Source organism: Emys orbicularis, chromosome 1 (genome assembly GCF_028017835.1).
Source record: "Emys orbicularis isolate rEmyOrb1 chromosome 1, rEmyOrb1.hap1, whole genome shotgun sequence".
NCBI classification, from domain to species: Eukaryota; Metazoa; Chordata; order Testudines; family Emydidae; genus Emys; species Emys orbicularis.
This window is the reverse complement of record NC_088683.1, coordinates 89355164-89374732: the sequence shown is the minus strand read 5'-3', so window position 1 is coordinate 89374732 and position 19569 is coordinate 89355164. Positions and strand designations below refer to the sequence as shown.

Below are 19569 nucleotides of genomic sequence, written 5' to 3'. Positions count from 1 at the left end.
ACATACTTTCCTGTAGGCATGTTTAATATATATGTCATTATGTACAAGACTATTTTGTATTAAATTAAAATGTTTTGAAGAAATTTCCAGTTTGGAAATTGAAAAACTTTGTACTGAATGTCTACATAAACATATTTTACACATTCCACAGGGACTTAGTTGCAATTTTTCCATCAAAACTTTCATATTCAAATATTACACTTGTGTATCCATTTGCACATTTTATATATATTTTTCCTATCAATCTATTTTTTAAAACTATGTACACAATCCCTTCAGTGGGAAGCACTGAGGCCACAGTAAAACTACAGGCCAGCTACTACTGACTTTTTGAAACCAAGAAAATACAATTGCCTATGGTAACCCTCTACCTTATCCTAAAATTCTACCAACCAGATGTACTATCAAACTCCCTCCTTTACCTGACATTTGTCCAACTTTTGTCGAGATGCTCACTAGCAGAAACTATTAGTGAATGGTAGTTTAATAAACATCACAGCCAAACTTTGTGAGCAACTTTTTTCTTTTTTACAAAAATTATTTACCTAGATTTCCCTTTATGTCTAAATGAGAACATTTATCATCAACAATGAGCTCCAAAATAGAAATAAAGCACACACAATTCTAGACATAAATTTAAGTAATAACATAACAGTAGTAAAAACAACAAGGAGTCCTTGTGGCACCTTAGAGACTAACAAATTTATCTGGGCATAAGCTTTCATGGGCTGAAACCCACTTCATCAGATGCAGTGGAAAATACAGTAGCAGGTATATATACACAGTACATGAAAAGATGGGAGTTGCCTTACTAAGTGGGGGGGTCAGTGCTAATGAGACAATTCAATTAATAGTAGAATACCAAGGGAGGAAAAATCACTTTTATAGTGGTAATGAGGATGGCCCATTTCAAACAGTTGACAAGAAGGGGTGAGTAACAGTAGGGGGAAATTAGTATGGGGAAATTAGTTTTTGTAATGACCCATCCACTCCCTAATTTGATGGTGTCCTGTTTGCAAATTGATTCCAGTTCTGCAGTTTCTCGTTGGAGTCTGTTTTTGAAGTATTTGCTGATACACACTAACATGGCTAGCACTCTGAAACATAACAGTAGTAGTCACCCAAGTCCTGTGACGGAAGTGAGATTTTTATTTGCAAGAACTCAAATTAACTTTACCTGTAGAACAATAAACACAGATAATCCTCCACCCCAGAGTAGTTACAGTAACTCCTCACTTAACGTTGTTTCGTTGTTACATTGCTGATCTATTAGGGAACAAGCTCCTTTAAAGTTGCACAGTGCTCCCTTATAACATCCTTTGGCAGCTGCCTGCTGTGTCCACTGCTTGCAGGATTCTCTGGAAGAGCAGCCCCTCCTCATGGGGATTAGAACCAGGGGGTGCTGGGAGCCCCCCTCCCCAATCAGCTCTCCTAAGTTCCCCTGTAAGGTATGTGGCTTGGCAGCTGCCCAGCAGCAGTTCAGGTGTCCCGCCCCCCACTGCCATGCTGCTCCTGCCCTGCCCTCTGCCTTGGAGCTGCTCCTGGGAGCTTCCTGCTTGCTGGGAAAGGAGGGGAGAGAGGGTGCTGATATCAGGATGTCCCCCTGCTCCTGCCCCCCCCCCGCTCCATACCCCCTCTCCACAAAGCGGAGGAGGGGGACAGGGCTCAGGGACAGAAAGGAGGGAGCTTGCTGGAAGCTGTTGCCTCCTGTCTGAACTGGCTGATCTCTCTCTCTCTCTCACTCACTCATGCACACAATCCCTGCACTTTGGAAAGTCAGCACCTGTGCAGCCCTGCATGTGCTGTCAGGAGGAGGGAGTGGTGCACTCCAGCTGGATAGCGTGGGCTCATCATCATGTTCAGTTTTTGCAGGGAAGTGTTTGCAGCTACTGCCCTGCATCTATTGTGTTTCCTCCCTCCTGCCTCAGGCCATGCTGCCTTGTAGAGTGTGAGGCTACATTAACAACAGAGTATTAACCCTTGAGGGCTCAGCCAAGTGCTAGTTCATTATTTAGCAGCAAGGCATTCCCTGGGAAATATTCCACCCTCTTACTCACCACCTCAACCAAGCTTCACAATCATTCATTCCTGTGTACAATATTAAACTGTTTGTTTAAAATTGTTTAAAACTTATACTGTATATGTATATAAATGTCTTTTGTCTGGCAAAAAAAATTCCCTGGAACCTAATCCCCCCATTTACATTAATTCTTATGGGGAAATTGCATTTGTTTAACATCGTTTCGCATAAAGTCGCATTTTTCAGGAACATAACTACAACGTTAAGTGAGGAGTTATTGTACACATATAAGTGACTTTGACCTTGACTATACTGAAGTAGAGCACTGGCAAAAAGGGATCCTCCTTTTACTTTTGAGCATACAATTCCACAAATAGCAGACAATGCTGCACAGTATAAACTAAAAGAAAGAGGCAGATTAGACTGATTTTTCTGATACAGTAAAAGATGTGGCTTTCACATCTTCTACTATGTGCTCTCACGAAGTGAAATCACAGGCTGAATATTCACAGGTTAAGATGTAGAATTTGAACTTCCCTTGCCAGAAAGATGAATGATAAATGAAGGTAAACAAATAGTTCTCCAGCACTGGAGTCTTAAAAGAAGAAAATATATTGAAACTAAAGTTTATGTCACAACATACCAAGTGCTTCATTGTAAATGCAAGAATTCAAAAATACAGACTGAAATTTCTTAGAATGAATATTTGTCCATGTCAAAAAATACATACTGGATATAAATGGAGTCCTAGTAAACTAGGCACATTTTTCAAGGGTAGTTTATTGTACTGAAATTATTATTCTGAAGTGTGACCATGATTAAACTGCTCTCAAGATGGACTATATGACACACAAATTAGATCTGTCTGCAGCAGGCAAGTTTAACTTTACGTTGTGTAAGAAGCTCAGCACAAGGGGGACTGGTATACCGAAATGAGATACTAAAAGAATTATGTATGTAAACTTGCACTGAATGAGTTGATGTTGGAATAGTTTGCTGGCACTCATTCTTTGTGAGTATTTTGCTTTTAAATGTCCTGCTTCTCTGAAGCATGCTACAGAATTAACAATGCCCACCTGGCTGGCTTCTTTGTATATTTTCTCTGAGCAGCTATCCAAAGTGATTGTTCTTTGTTCCCACAGAAGCATACAAGTAGCACAGAAGCATCAAGGGATCCTGCCCCAATCACAGCAGCAAGGGGTGGAGACAAGAGAAAAGCTAAGTCTCCTCTCAGCTGGCACAGTGGTGGAACAGAAAAAGGAAAGATGTGGGAGAAAGACAAGAAACAGCAACAATTTTTCCCTAACAGCTGGGAGAAAAGGGCAAGAAGTAAGCAAGCAACAAAGCTTTCACTTCTTCCCAGCTGCCTAGGTTTGGGAAGAGCACCAAATAACCACAAGCCAAAGCGGACATGAAAGATGGGGACTGTTTTATGGTGAGACTACTTCCAATCAGGGAGAATTCTGGGTTTCTGGCCAGGATATTGTACCTGGACCCAGCTAAGGAGGATACAGACAATCAGTCTCTAGACAGTATTTAAACCCACCAGCTAAAAAGGATTCTGGTAAATTTTTCAAGCTCGGTCCCCAGATCTCATTGATCCATTCACCAAAAACAAACTAAACCACTTTTAACTTTCAGTTTTTAACAGCAGCATTAGCAGCTCTTTAACATTCCTGATTTAGCTTCTCTTATGGCAAGACAAAAGCTTCTTTGAACAGTGATTCTAAAAAGGTACAAGCTTTAGGTTGTAATTAGCAACTGTACCTCCTTTTTTAAAAAGAAGAAAACATTACAGTATTGGGGAAAAGAGCTATCCTAACCAAAAAAACCCCCAAACTTCTGCTTGAGCTTATTTGTGTAAAATTACATTAAATTCAAGAATACAGTGAATGTTAGTCATTCCTATCATATTGAAGATATATTTTTATGTCAGATCTCTTTTCCAATCAATCTAAATCTTCTATTATACACATATGATTTAAAAATGTATCCCAAAAATTATTCTCTCAATTAGAAAAGTTACATGACAGGAAGGATCGTGAAGATAAAGAACTAAAAATGAGACACCCTGGGTTCTATTTCCATCTATGACACAGAATTATTCATTTAATGAGTCATTTAACTTCTGAGCCTTGGTTTTTCATCTTTAAAATAGGAATGCCACTCAGCTACCTCACAGTGAAAATACTAGGCTTAATTCATTACCATTTGTAAAAGGCTTTAAGATTCTTGAATATAAGGCAGTATTAAAATGCAAAGTATGTTATAAGCCAATAATATAAATTTCCATTATAAAAAACAGACTGGTTATTTACAAAGCATACCTTTAATGTTCCATCTGCTGAGCAACTAGCCACATATTTGTCATCTGGTGAAAATCTGCAGTGGCTGACTGAATTTAAGTGACCAAACATTGTATTTCGACAATGCTTTTTGTTCAAATCCCAAAGCTGCATAAAAGGTAAACACAACACAACTGCTGTTTAACCAAAAAATGATCTAAAGCTAAGAACATCAAAAACTTTCTACCAAAACCAGGAATCCACGTTCAAAAACCGAAGAAAAGCTTTAATTCAGATTTTTCTTCATATTCACAGCAACACAGGGAAGCCAGTGGCAACACTCATTTAATAAGTTACCTGAACTTTTAGGCTGAGATTTTCAAATGTCTTACCTTGATCTACCAACTCACGTGAAAACTAAAAATTGCCTGTCTTCACTAGGATTTACCTCAAGTTTTTAATTCACTTGAATTAACTAACTCAAACTAAGAACACGCCTTTTTTCCCCCTAATGAAGACAAGGCCCTTGAGGGAGGGAGGGAGAGAGAGAAGGGTATGGAAAGTTTGCCTTGATCCCAATGCTTCTCAAACTACCTCCCCTTTTATCTTATCTTCCTCTTGTCTTCCAAGTTCAGGAGCAGTTTATTAACAATTCTTAAACTCTCTCTGATCCCCTCAAATAGTCTTACATCCTATTAATGTACTCCATTGAATCCACCCTTACACCAAGGTCACTAATGACCTGGTAACTAAATCAAAAGGACACTAATTTTTCTTTGTCTGCTGACTTCTGAACTTTTTGATCACACTCTCCTCATTTCTCTGAATCTATGATCTCTCTCGATTCTCATCCTAACTGGCCTTTCAGCATTACCTTTAGCGGCTCTTCTTAAGAGTGACTTGGTGATTCTGGGTGCCCAATTTGAGATACCTTAAAGGGGCCTGAATTTTTAATGAGTGGGTAGGTGTTGAGCACTTTTTGAAAAATCAGGTCCCTTTAAGGTGTCTCAAAAATTGAGGCTTACAAAGTCACTAGTCACATGAAAAATCTGGCCACTATCCTAACACCTCATCTATTCCCATGGTTTTTACTACTTTTATAGAGGAAACGTCTAAATCTATCACTGCAACCTGTCCCAACTCTCAAGAGTCCTCTCAGACATATCCTCTATGATGTCCAAGTGCAGCCTCTCCAAAACTAAATCTCTTCTAAACTTTGTCATCTGCCTCTCATCTCCATCAACAACTACAATTTACTATCAATTCTTATTTTCTGCAACCCAGGTGCCATTTGATTAGTCCATCTCCTTCTCATTTCCAGTCTCTTAAGTCATTTGGTTCCTCTTTTTATTATACTTATAATCCAACCCAATATCCACCAGCCCAATTGCTAAAATAATCTTCCATGCATTGGTCATTTTTGCCTTAATTACTACAGTTTTCCTTTCTGAATTTTTCCAATTCACTTCTTCCACCCACTGCTCCCAATTATTCCAAAATGCAGTTGCTAAAAACATCTATTTCTCTTGCTACTTCAGCATAACCCTCTTCCCCCCTGAGTCTCTTCAATAGCTTTCCGTACCCTCTGACATCTAGGCAAGGATCAGGATTTTGAATTAGAAGATCATACATAATCTTTCCTTCTCCAGACTTTCTGCTCTTATCACTACTCCATTCCCAATCTTTTCCATTAGCCTTTTCCCAAACTCTCATCTTCATACCTTTTAGCATACTGTCCCCTACTGCTGGGGCAGCATCCTTGTTCTCTTCAGCTAAGTGCCACTCCATTTCCTTGCTAGCCCCTGTAAAAACCTACTTTTAAGAATTCTACCTACCTCCTGATGAATTATCACTATATTCTTCCTTACCTGCATTGTTGTCATGTGTCGTGTCATATGTTTGTCTTATCTAATAACTCACATAGTCAGCTTTTTGAGTCAAGGAACTTGTTTTATGGTATTTATAAACTGCATGTACACTTGCAACAATTCATTTTTAATAGTAAGCAGCATAAAAATAATCTCAGCATTTCCCACTTACTTTGATATAAGTATCATTTGAGCAGGTGGCTAAGAGAAGTTGATCATTTGTGTTATTAAACTGGCAGCAGTTGACCTGTTCTCCATGTTCTTCGTATACCTGTACAAGCTGACCTGTTCTTGAGTTCCAGATCTAAACAGAATTGATTTAAACAAACAACCAAAAAAACTGTTTGAAATATATTCTATACAGTTTTTAAAAACAACAGGGTGTGTTTTTGTTGGATTTTTTTTTTTTTTTACAACTATGCTGGAACATTTAATATAAATTAAATGCACTTTTCTCATAAGTTTGTAACTATTTAACAGTATTTCTCCCAGTAATATCTGAAAGAAGATGGGGAAAATGTGAAATTAAAATGAAAAAATGAAAAATATTGTTATGTCCAAGTAATAACAATTTGTGGAGAGAGGAAAATAGAGAGGATGCTTTTAAAAATAACAGTGGTCAGACAATAAGCTTTTACTAAAAATGTGATCACAAGAAGATGCTTGGAAGTAACTTTTCACATCAATTTACTCTTACCACAAATATAGTCTTTGGGTATTACTAAAATGGACAGGCCTGCACCTTGTTGAAACATTTGAAAAACTGAGGTGATGTTAGAAAAAATTCTTGAGTAAAAGATTTGAGTTTCATATATGATCCCACTTCAATACTAAAGAAATATACAGAAGCAGCCTAAAAAACCAAACAAGACAAACAGAAGCAAGTGAAACAATACTGGCAACAAGCATGAAGGAAGCTATTATGATACTGATGTCACTCATGTTGTAATGATTCTGTTCACACACACTCAGATATTATTATGCTCCAGCCAGACTGCAGAATCCTCTTATAAGAGACTATGATAGTAAATTATGCTTTACACAAAACTATGCTTTACATTAAGCACATCTAAAATAAAAGCATGTCTTTTACAATATTTTCAAGTTGAAAAACAGTACCTATAATACTTGTTCTCCACATAAGGTATACATAAACAAAAGATCTTAAAATTGGCTCAATTTAAATTGGTTCAAGTTTAGAAACAGAACTACTTGTTCTACTCAGAGGAAAAGTGCTCACCACCATTGCCTTACCTTAACTTTTTTATCCACTGAACAAGTTGCTACAAATCTGTCATCTGCAGAGAAAGCGCAACAAAGTACTTCATCATCATGAGCCTTTATTTCCAAAAGCTTCTCTCCACTTTTCGCTTTAAACACCTACATAGGCAGAGCATAACAAACACTGAAATCTTATGCCTACAGTACTCTGAGCTAATTTCAAAATAGCAATTTTATGCCTCATGCAGTATATGTTCTCAATTTTCTTATTTCAAGAGTTCCTTATATTAAAGGGAAAATTGCCAAACAGTTCATGCTAATTTTTTTTTACCTTGAAAATGTTTATAATCTCATAGAATGTGTGCCCAGAATTTTAAATATCCATTCTTTACGAAGTTGGAGCTCAGATCAGAGATCACGGGAACAATAAGAATGCTGAAAGTGAAATCTGGGTGAGGGTGATAATTATTCTTAAATATATTGTCAGAGGTTACAATTTAGGCTTGAGATGAAAAACAAATAGTGATGGGAAGATTGTGTGTGTGGTGACAGACAAATTAGAAAAATATGAAAATAAATTTATCTTTGGGTACAATTGTGTTTCTATTCAGGTTCTTCACTATTTAGTGTACAAAATTTTGAATGTATAAAGGACACAATCACTTGGTTGTCAAGTGGTAGTACTCATATTTTAATTTTAAATCCCAAAGACAAAAATATTTTATATATATTGATATTTTTCCTTTTATCCTCCATGTAGATAACGGTTTCCTGGAGTCTACATTAACATGAGGAATTCTAGGTCTATAGAACACGAGAATCAGATTACTTGGTATATTAAGGATTTTTTCTAGTAACAAATGATTTTGAGGAAGAAGGGAAGACACTTCAAAGTCTTATTGAGGAAGACCCTACAACAAAATCTTTCATTCCTGAGTTTCCCTGATTCAGAATGGGAAGAAGTAGGGGGAAAAGAAACCATATACTTTCATCATCTTGCCAAACATTCTCTCATTTACTTTTATGATAATGCAGAACCCTTGCTTAATCTAGACTAAACTTCCCTACTCATAGCTATTGAGCCTCAACAAAAAATTGTTCAAGTGAATCTTGAGATGCCAACTGAAGCAGGTCCAAGGTAATTTATATTTGTTTTTTCTACGTTTTCTCTTTCTTGTTGAGTTGAAAGGGAATAAGAATGGTAATGAAATAGATTTTAAAAAATAATCTAATCATGAATATTATGTTTAAAGTGCAAGGAAATCAGAATTTGTAATAAATTCTGAAAATTTGGATTTCCCAAATCTAAGGACCACCATATTTTGGTTTCAGATAAGATCTTTAGGTATTGGTTGTGGTGGAGGGTACCTGAATAGTAGTGTATTTCCAATTTTTAAAAAACCTTTTCCATAGAATTAAATTAACAAGGATTAGAATAATTATCAGCAAAATTTAGGCAAGTTCCCTTTCAAAGGCTATTTCATTCCATACACAGCTATATTTTCCCTCCACTACACTGGGGGACAAGGACAAGAAACAGGCAAAAGATGCTGAACAGAGGAATGAGATAGCCAGGGACTGGAACCTAAGGAAAAATAAGGAAGATGCACAGACAACTTAGAGAGAACATAAAACAGATTCATACCAAAACCAAGAAGAGACAGGTCTATGTGATGTAGGACTCCACTCAGAAGAAACAATAGGCCTGTGACCAGACCAGATCCAGAGAACAGAAGAGTGTGCTGTCACCCAAATTCAAGAAAGATTAATTTAAACTGGAACAGGTGCAGAGAAGGATGATAGAAGACTGGAAGAGCTTGGCTGAGAGGGGATATGATCGCTCTCTATGAATACATTAGGGGGGTAAATACCAGTTTAAGCTACAGAACAATTTTGGCACAAGAACATATGGGTATATACTGGGTATATACTGGCCATGCAGAAGTTCAGGCTGGAAAATAAGAGGGTTTCTAACCATAAGAGCAGTCAGGTTCTGGAACAGCCTCCCAATAGAAGTTGTGGAGGGAAAACAACTTCATTAGTTTTTTTAAAATGTTTAAGATGCTTCATTTAAAATTAAATTAAAATGCAGAGCCCCCCGGACCAGTGGCCAGGACCCAGGCAGTGTGAGTGCCACTGAAAATCAGCTCGCGTGCCGCCTTCGGCACGCGTGCCAGAGGTTGCCTACCCATAGTTTTACAATTTCCATACGGATAACTGGTACTAACCAGTACAGGGTTCCTCCAGCACTGGCAAACTAATTTTCCATTTTTAGGAAGGTTAAGGTGAATTACAGTATCATTTGTTCTACATTAATAGGCAAAGCATTTTTGTGTGAGATTAATTTAGGCTTGGTTGACACTTAAAAATTAGAACAACATAGCTATGTGTAGAATAAATACGAAATTAAATAATTAGTTTTAGCTTAAGTTTGGTTAAGAAAATGTGTGTTGTAAAGAAAGGCCCTGACTAGCAAATAGAAGGAAGGCCTTGAAAACAGTGAGTTAGAAGGCCAAAATGAATGGAGTAGAGAGGATGTCTGGTTCAAAAAATAATTAATGAGATGAGAGAGTTTCTAAAAAGAAGGCCTCTGACCAATAGGGGTGACTGAAGACAAAGAGAAATGTGTCTTTAAAGGAGCCAACATGGACCTTCCCACTCCACATAGCAGGCTTTATTTTTAAGATAATACTATCTGAACCCAGGTGCAACAAAAAAGCTGTTGGTCAGCAGGAAGAAGAGGAAGAGATAAGGAGGAAAAAAAGATTGTAAATCTCATCTGGATTAAAATTGAAAATTAGAATCAACAGTCTCAAATTAGGTGTTAGCTAAAGAGGTAATTGGCTATGACATCATCTGTTTGTTGAAGGGAATAAAAAAAAAAAGAGGTTATTAATTTTAAGGTTCTCTGTCAGACTATGCCTGATCATGCGGGAGCACACCAGGATGAGATGGTTTTCCCTAGATCTGGCTTATTTGTCAGCACATGCTTATGAATATTTTGTTAATGTGTTGGCTACAGTGATGGCTTATTTTTAGGCTGTTAGCCACGTTTAGAGCAATTGTATAAAATACCACATGACCTTTGGACTTAAAGGAATTTATGGTTACATTAGTGTCTGGTGGTCTCACATTAATATTAATAATTGATATTATTAATACTTCCACCACTATGTCACTCAGGGCTGGAAAAATTGAATCCCCTGGCCACCATAGTTAGGTGGACCTAACCCTCTGTGTAGCCGTGGCTAGGTTGATGGAAGAATTCTTCTATCAGCCTAGCTACTGCCTCTCGCAGAGGTGGATTAACTACATCAATGGAAAAATCCTGTCCTTTGATGGTGGAAGCATCTTTACTACAGAGACACAGCTGCAGCACCATAACTCTGCTGCTACAGATGCTGTATTGCAGACGTGCCCTTAGGCAACAAGATCCAGGGGTGTACTTAAAGAAAAACAAACAATCTAGTATAGACATCTCTATATTACACTGGCTATAGTTGCATTTAGGGGATAAAAACCCTTGAACCATATAATCCTGTATCCTTTTGAATAAAAAGATGACTCAATATAAGTTATACAGTTAAAATAATTTAGGCACTGTTGTCTATATCTTTTTGAATTATTTCCCTCTGAAGTACTCTAGTTTCTTGGCATCCTTGTACAGTAAAACAAAAATAGAAAAACCTAAGTACTATTTTGTCTGGATTGTCTTATATATTTTAGTTTTGCTTACATTTATGTATTTTACCTGTAAGGTTTTATCAGCGCCACAAGAAGCTATTCTCTGTCCATCCTTGGAAAAGCAGGCATGGTAAACTGCATCTGTATGGGGACGGACAACCAAACGGGAGAGGTTCTTCATGGATTTTTTATTTCTACAACACAGAAATAATAGTCAATGATTTAAGAAAAATACTAATACGTGAGGTTTCTTCTTTCAATCTAATCCACCCAAAAAATGCCTGTACATCTAGGTTTTGCAGAACACTTTAATACCTTTCACTTTTGTCTTCCAGATTTCAGGGCATAAGAGTAACACATATTGCAACCTTTCACATGCACTATAAGGGCTCGGATAGCTATACGATCTGCTCATCCAAAAGTGGGATAATTTTTGTATGAAGAGTGAACAATCACCTACGTGCTAACTTGTTGCTCACTAGTAGGGCACTTTCCTTCCAAAAGCATATTTAGGACAAGTACAGAATCACAGAAGTGCAGGACTGGAAGGGACCTCAATAGGTCAGTTAGTCCAGTCCCCTGCACTCAAGGCAGGACTAAGTAATAACAAGACCATTCCTGACAGGTGTTTGTCTAACTTGTTCTTAAAAATCTCCAATGACTGATATTCCACAACCTCCCTAAGCAATTTGTTCCAGTGCTTAACTACCCTGACAGTTAGGAAGTTTTTCCTAATGTCCAACCTAAGCCTCCCCTGCTGCAATTTAAGCCCATTGCTTCTTGTCCTATCCTCAAAGGTTAAGAAGAACAATTTTTCTCCCTCCTCCTTGTAACAACCTCTTATGAACTTGAAAACAGTTATGTCCCCCCCCCAGTCTTCCAGATTAAAAAAATCCAATTTTTTCAATTTTTCCTCATAGGTCATGTTTTATAGACCTTTAATCATTTCTGTTGCTCTCCTCTGGACTTTCTCCAATTTGTCCATATCTTTACTGAAATATGGCACTCAGAACTGGACAATATACTCCAGTTGCGATCTTAGCGCTGAATAGAGTGGAAGAATTACTTCTCGTGTCTTGCTTACAACACTCCTGCTAATACATCCCAGAATGACATTCACTTTTTTTTGCAAGTGTTACACTGTTGATTCTCATTTAGCTTGTGATCCACTATAACCCTCAGATCCCTTTCCACAGTACTCCTTCCTAGGCAGTCATTTCCCATTTTGTATGTGTGCAACTGAATGTTCCTTCCTAAGTGGAGTACTTTGCATTTGTCCTTACTGAATGTCAGCCTGTATACTTAGACCATTTCTCCAGATCTTTTTGAATTTTAATCCTATCTTCCAAAGCATTTGCAATCCCTCCCATGTATGTCTTCTACAGGTGATCAAATCCTAGCTTCCTTCCCAAGACTTATCTCCATACATGTTACATTATATATATATCTGTATTAGGGTGACCAGACAGCAAAAATCAGGACAGGGGTGGGGGGGTAAGAGGAGCCTATATAAGAAAAAGACCCCAAAATTGGGACCGTCCCTATAAAATTGGGACATCTGGTCACCCTAATCTGTATCTACCTATCTTCTTATCATTTCTTTCTATACCTACATGAATTACTGTTTTCAGCATTAAGAACCAAACTTGGCAGTGTACAGTTTAGGTATAGAAGTAAAAAAACAACAACGACCACCTACCCCAATTGAATTAATCTGCCATATTATCTTTTTGGCCTTTTTGAAATAATTTTTAGATTTACAATTCCTCAAATAGCTGCATTTCTTTTTCTTATAAAAATCATAATGCTCTCTAAAAATGTTTGTGGATTAATTGTACATAGAAAATAGTTTTCAGAAGAGTTGTTTAGTTTCCCTGTATGCAAGAAACCAGTGTATCAAGACGGTTTGCAACTACTTACATCCATTCCAGGTAAAATGCTCCTTTAACAAGTTCTTGCTGAGCTTGCAGTTTGGCTTGTTGATACACTTCTGAAGTCTCTGGTTGACACAGCCCTAACTGTATGATGTTAGGAAACGGCTTCCTTCCAAGAAGGTGTCCATTTAAAGACAGAAATTCCTGAAAGTTTTCACGTACTATGCTATCCTGTGAACAAAACAGGTATGTTTGATAATATAGCCAGAACTGGACATGGACATTTTTCAAACATATATTATTCATATTTTTGCATCTTGCATAATAATTCTAATCTTTCATAAGTGCAGTTTATATTTAGTCCTGGAGCAAACAGATTTAATAAAATGGAATATTTGGAAGTAACCTATGTATTACACTGATTCCCCCAAAATAATGGGCCAGATACCATCACTTTTACTCACACTGAGTAGTCCCTTAATCCCAAAGCAGCTCTCTTAAAGTCAACCAGTTATTTCACAGAGTAAGGGTGACAGAATCTGTGGGGATGTGGTGACTACAGGAACCCTACACCACAGTGTTACTTCTTACTAATTATAATTATTCAACATTTTTACAACTCTACATAAATTATGATTTATTTTCAGTCTTCACATATATACATGCTCTATTTTTAGTTAATATATGACTATATGGTCTGTTATTCATCTATATATTAATGTCCAAGAATTTATTTTTTCTTCCCCAAACTACAGGCTTTACTGTAAGGCAACTCCATAGTTCACCACTCTTTCCTTTGGCCTCTAACCGATTAATTATTTTTTAATAACCTGAAATCAAACAGAAAAACAAGGTATGGATAGAGACTATTAGTCATTCATCTTAAAGTAACATACCTTCTGATCCAATATATGGCTATATTCTACATATTCATGAATCAAATGGGCAGGCCCTACCAACTCTGTTTTTGCTTTTATCCAATCTAGAGAAAACATGAGAGCACAAAGTTCCTGTAAGAAAAAAAAATAAGTTTAATGCACACATTTATATATGCAGTAACTTTTTTCTATCTATCTATCTATATATATAAATTGCTGTGTCTAGTATTTTTTAAATGTGTACAGTAAAAATCAACATCCCTCTAAGGCTTCAAAGCTTAAAGTTTGACAATAGATGGAAATCAAAGGAAAAAAGAATATTAAATATCAATATTAAAAGAAGCCATGAAATCTAAAATTTATTACTGGCAAAATTTATGAACAGGCCTCATCAATTACGAACACTTAAAGAGAGAGTCAGAGACAGCTATGTAAGATCCTGAAAGAGGGATCCTCAGCCAGAGCCTGAAGTTACTTAGTATTGTGACATATGGAAACAGAGGAAGGATAAACTTCCCAAATATTAGTTTTAGTTAAATGGTCAAGAACAAGAATATAATCCAACAGAATGTCCTACAAAGATTGACAGAGAAGACTTTTTAAAGCTTTCATAGTCCTGAAAAAAATCAAAAGTATAACTACTATGCATGAAGCTGCCATTGCCAAACTTTAAAGCAGTTTCAGGATAAGACAACCAGAATGGATGGAATAAATTCTGTCTAGCAAAAGGATTAAGCTGTTTCTAACATCACCTCTATTGTGCATTAACCTGATTACCCAAGAGCACCACACTATATAAAACTAATTACCTCTTTTTTAGCAGAGAAAAAGTTTATAACTTGAAAAATTGGTCGACAGACTTTAATGCCCCTCCTATAGTAGCAAGTGTTACCGCCACTTCTAAGCAGTGAAATATTTATAATAGTGAGGGAGGAGTGGAAGGGAAATATTCTATAAAGTAAGTGAGATGAAAACCCTAATCACTTCTTTGAAGAATTGTAATGCCTTGTATCCCAGATATGGACACAGGACATTTGTTTTGAATGTGTCCTAGCCAACAAGTAACAGATCTTTAATATATTAAAGAAATGTTCCATTACAAAAAATAAAAATGAAAAGTTATGAAAATTATATTTTATGTAAATTACATACGGCTGACCAGCTGTTACTTTTTTCAGATTCAATCTCTTACTAATCTTCTTCCAACTGTCCCCAATTTACCCTAGCAGATTATTTTTGTTACTTTCTGGTAGCACCAGTCTGCTAAGTGCTGTAGAAATGAAAGACAATCCTATGCTTCAAAGTTTACAAAAAAACAACAACAATTTTTTTTTTTTTTTTTTTTTTTTGCTTTAGCACAAATAGAGTTTCAAAAGGATACAACACGAATAAGGACCCTGCAAACAAATTATCTCTTTCTTATATAATAAAAATAATTAGAAACATAAAACCTGATAGAAACATTTCTAATTTTGAAACTGACAAAAGTTCAAAATTCAAAAACAAAAAATGGGAGAAGCTGATGTAGTTTTCATAAAGCGTCCCCTTCCATCTTTGATCCAATTATAGAGCTAACTGAAATTTTTCATATTTTGAAAAAAATACAAATAGGAAGAAAAAATTAAACAACAAAATTTCTCTTTTTGACCAGTGTTAACAGAAAACAAAATCCAGTAAGTAAGATAGATGAAGGCATCTATGTAGACATCCCTCAACTCCACATCCACAGAATGGCTCACATACAACATATAACAAAACTATGGTGAGAGCAAAAATTAAATCTGATGAGACAGTTAATCTAAACTATTTCCCCTCCCTAAGGATTTCCCCCTACCCAAAACAAGCTACTTGTAATGGAAAAAAGAAGCAGTATGGCAAATCCAAAGTATTTAAAAATCACAAGGTAGGTGTCCCAGTTCAGGACAACTGCACCTGTATTTCACCTCAGTGATCCATCAAGGGGCATGCATTCTCTGGCTTCCAGTTCCCCAGCTGTTGCCTCTCTTGGGTGGAGACCTGCATCTCTCTCCCTTCTGACCAGGGTATTTCCAGGCTGCACAGTTCTCTGCCTTTATTGTATTATTCTCAGAAAGGGACTCTGCATAAGCAGTTTTGCTTACTTTCTTTTCAGAGAGTAATAAGAGAGTGATTGTCAAGAGTTATAAGTTACCATATAGCTCTTTCTATTTATTCCTGGGGCAAAGGCAGTAAGTACAGAAAAACCATGAAAAACCATAAGCGAAACTACACGCATGCTAATAAGCTTTCCAGAGATCACCCCAACTCCAACATGGGCTCTGTCAGGTGATTAGTCCTTAAAACCCACAAAGGGGTTTCTTCTGTGATCACAAGTTCATAACAGACCCAGCCAGTAGGCCAAGTCCTTCCAATCCTTCCCTAAGGATTGGGGTCCTCTGGTGGACCAGAGGTCCTGTCCGTTTGCTGGATCAAGAAGGCGGCCCTGAGTCTGTTTGAAACTAGGCTATTTTATCGAAAAATTCTTTCTTTGTCTGTGGTTCCCTGGAGAATCCAGTTTGAACTAGTATTTTCAAACCTCTCCAGTGGGTGGCTTCAAAGTGATGATAACCAAAGGAATTACATTAGCATACCCCCTCCTTCTAGAGAAGTTGCATATAATCTCACAACAATACAAACACCTGCATTTTTAATACAATTAACATTAACATTAATTCAATGAGATTTAACTTAAAGTTTGTCCACGATACTGTCCCCGTCACATTAGGCTCCCAAAAATCATGAAATTTTAAAATAATAAAAAGTCGGGGTTCTTTTCATTTTCCTTGATTTTTGAGCCTTTAGGGTTCATGTTATTAAGCTTCTCTCTGCAATTATGAGAAAGCTAGAAAGTTTTTAAATGAACAAAGATTTTGGCGTAACCACCTGATTCTAAGAGCTGGGGCTTGGTTTTTGTGGAACAAAACAAAACACAATGACAACAACAAAAGCCAACAAAAATCAATCAACACCACACCAAATATTAAAAGACTTGCAATGAAATCACAGGAGTTTGCAAGATTGAGGAAGAGACTTTTGTAGGAAATAGTTATGTAGGGAGAGAATACATGGTTGTGGGAGAAAGGAGAGAGAAAGTACGTGAGTCTGAACTTACATTCTGCATGGTGGCACTAGCCATGTGGTATGCTAGAAAGTTATACCAGTACATACAGTCCTCTTGAGCTGGAGTAGGTATATGTAGTTTATAATGTTTCTTGTACTGATTTACTATCTTTTTATGCAGCTCCTGCAACAATGAACAGCAACAAAATTTTCAATTAATACTATATCAAATCCTGGGCTAAAATATTTCTATTTGTTTTTGGTTTTAAAATATTTTATTGAATGAATGAACTCAAAATTTTAATTACCATCTCTATAAAAAGTGAAATAAGTATTTAAGTTCACTAAATGCACAATCTGAAAGGTTAATTTTTCTCCTGCAAAATTTTTCCACAATATCTTTAGGGTAGTTCCATGTCTAGGTCAGGACCATATTTTCACTAAAGGAAATCCCAAAGTTCTGGGAACATCACACCGTATTTGTCGAACATTGTAAATGTATAAAGCACTTTACAAAATAAAATCATTCTATGACCTTAGGAGCTCACATTCTATATGCACAAAGTCAACTATTTGCTTTTGTAGTGCAGTACATGACTATTGTGAGCATTTACCTTTTTTGCATTGCATATAAAATATTACTTTATGGAGGCAGGAGAAAGATATTTTGTCTTCAGGGAGAGAAGGGGTCTTGAATTTATGAAGATTCTTTCTTGCTTTTGAAAAGATCACTTTTAGCTACTTTTATCTTCTGAGTTCCTGGAAAATTTAGGGTGGGAGTTTCAAGAGAATCATGGGACCTATACTTTGAAGTCACCTAGGTTTTTTTCTGAAAAATCCCACCCTAAATTCTATGCCCTCCAAGTACTAGGCTCACTCACTATTCATTCAGTAGTGAAACTATGGCATCCCTAGATGTGAGATGATTTTTGGTGGGACTAGGAGGAGGATTTCATGTATGTCCCGCTCCAGGACCACCTGCAGTCAAACCTAGAAAAAGCGAGACAATAAAAGGCTTTCATAATCTGTACCTGTAAAAACTCAGTTTATAATTAATTTCAGGCCTCAGAGGATGCATTATTAAATAGCTAAACTCAAATTCTTCTTGAAGCTAGTTATCCCTCTGTGACAGAGTGCTGGGCAACAGTAGTTACACCAGCGCTCTGATCACTGGATCACCAATTAAATCACCCCAGAGTAAGCCTCCAGGGGAAAAGCTGTAAATTGATAGATTGTGGATGGGCAGGAGAGAGCAACAAGACTAATTAACCCACTACCCAGAAAGTAGAAAAAGCACAAGAAGGAAGTGCTCAGGGAGGGAGAGAGACTGGAAGGCTTTTCAGAGGCAGAGCCAGGAGAGATCACTCAGAGGGAAGATGCATTCTGTCTCCCCCATCCTTGGCTGAGTGAGCTGTTGCCAAGTATATGCTATTGTAAATTCTGAGATTCACAAGTTGTAAAGGTGGTGGGAAAGGACACTGTAAATAAATTACAAAAGGTGATCGAGAAAAAAAGATTTCCAAGCAGTTCTTGGTTAGAAAAGAGACAGGAGCAGGACGATGCCCTGTTCAGGGCCGGCTCTGGCTTTTTTGCTGCCCTAGGCAAAAAAGCCACCCACCGCCCCCCCCCCCCCCCCCAGCGTGGCAGGGGAGGGCGCCGAGCCCGGCCGCGGGCCCGCAATCCCCGACCGGCCGGAGCGCCAGGGGGAGGGTGGCGAGCCCGGCCGGGGCTCTCCACTCTCCCCGGCGGCCAGAGCGCCGGGAGCAGGGCGGAGAGCCCGGCTGGGGCTCTCCGCTCTCCCCCCGGCGGCCAGAGCACTGGGGGGAGGGCGGAGAGCCCCCGGTGGCCAGAGCGCCGGGAGCAGGGCGGAGAGCCCGCCACGGCCCCGCTCTCCCCGACCGGCCGGAGCGCCGGGGGAGGGCGGCGAGCCCAGTCGCGGCCCCGCTCTTGGGCCGGAGCGCCCCGCCGCGCCGCCCCCCTCCAGGCACCGCCCCAAGCACATGCTTGGTGGGCTGGTGCCTGGAGCCGGCCCTGGCCCTGTTACGCCCTTTCTCATCATTAGCTGCCAGAAAATAACGCTAATCTATTTTAAGTACTACTATGGGTTTATAGAACCAAAATTAATAATAGTTCAGCCTTTGCCTGACCTACTTTTAACTTTATTCTCCAAGTCATCCACTGAGCTTTGAACGTGATGACCATTCGGTATGTCCAAGATACGAATTTGGAAACATTATGCTCCAATTATGGAAATAAACTGGAAGTGAAATATGGGAAACTATTTTTTAAGATCTAAATTTAAAAGACTTTATGCTTGTAGTCAGCCTTGAGTTGTAAAGCCCTTGTAACTTGCATAAGTAACTCGTTGTTGATCTTGTTCTTTTGCTTTCTTTCCTCATTGTTAGTTTTGCTAAACGAGTGTGAGCTAGAAGGTGACGGGGAGAGAAACTGAGAAAAATAGACTATTTGCAATCACTATCTCATTCCTTCCCTAGGTTTCATTCAAGAGACCACCAATATGCACACACTTTTCTATTTTCTGCATTTAAAATAGATCAAAATAGAAGTGGTAATTCCAATTCTAGTGTCATCTTGACACTTCTTGATATCATGTAGTGATGTGGATATTGCATCATCTTCTACTAGCAATGGGTTATAGCC

General features: G+C 37.9%; 1 protein-coding gene across 5 annotated transcripts in view; it reads right to left on the bottom strand.

The window, feature by feature from the left end:
- The window catches only part of APAF1 (apoptotic peptidase activating factor 1), a 71528-nt gene that overhangs the window by 36892 nt on the left and 15067 nt on the right, over window positions 1-19569 (bottom strand). For all 5 annotated transcript variants that reach the window (XM_065423524.1, XM_065423526.1, XM_065423528.1 and 2 more), the window contains 7 exons: window positions 16961-17092; window positions 13849-13962; window positions 12999-13183; window positions 11146-11272; window positions 7428-7553; window positions 6346-6477; window positions 4348-4473 (listed from right to left, as the gene is read on the bottom strand). In XM_065423524.1, coding sequence (XP_065279596.1) covers window positions 4348-4473; window positions 6346-6477; window positions 7428-7553; window positions 11146-11272; window positions 12999-13183; window positions 13849-13962; window positions 16961-17092 — 942 coding nt within the window. The remainder of the gene's footprint in view (window positions 1-4347; window positions 4474-6345; window positions 6478-7427; window positions 7554-11145; window positions 11273-12998; window positions 13184-13848; window positions 13963-16960; window positions 17093-19569) is intronic.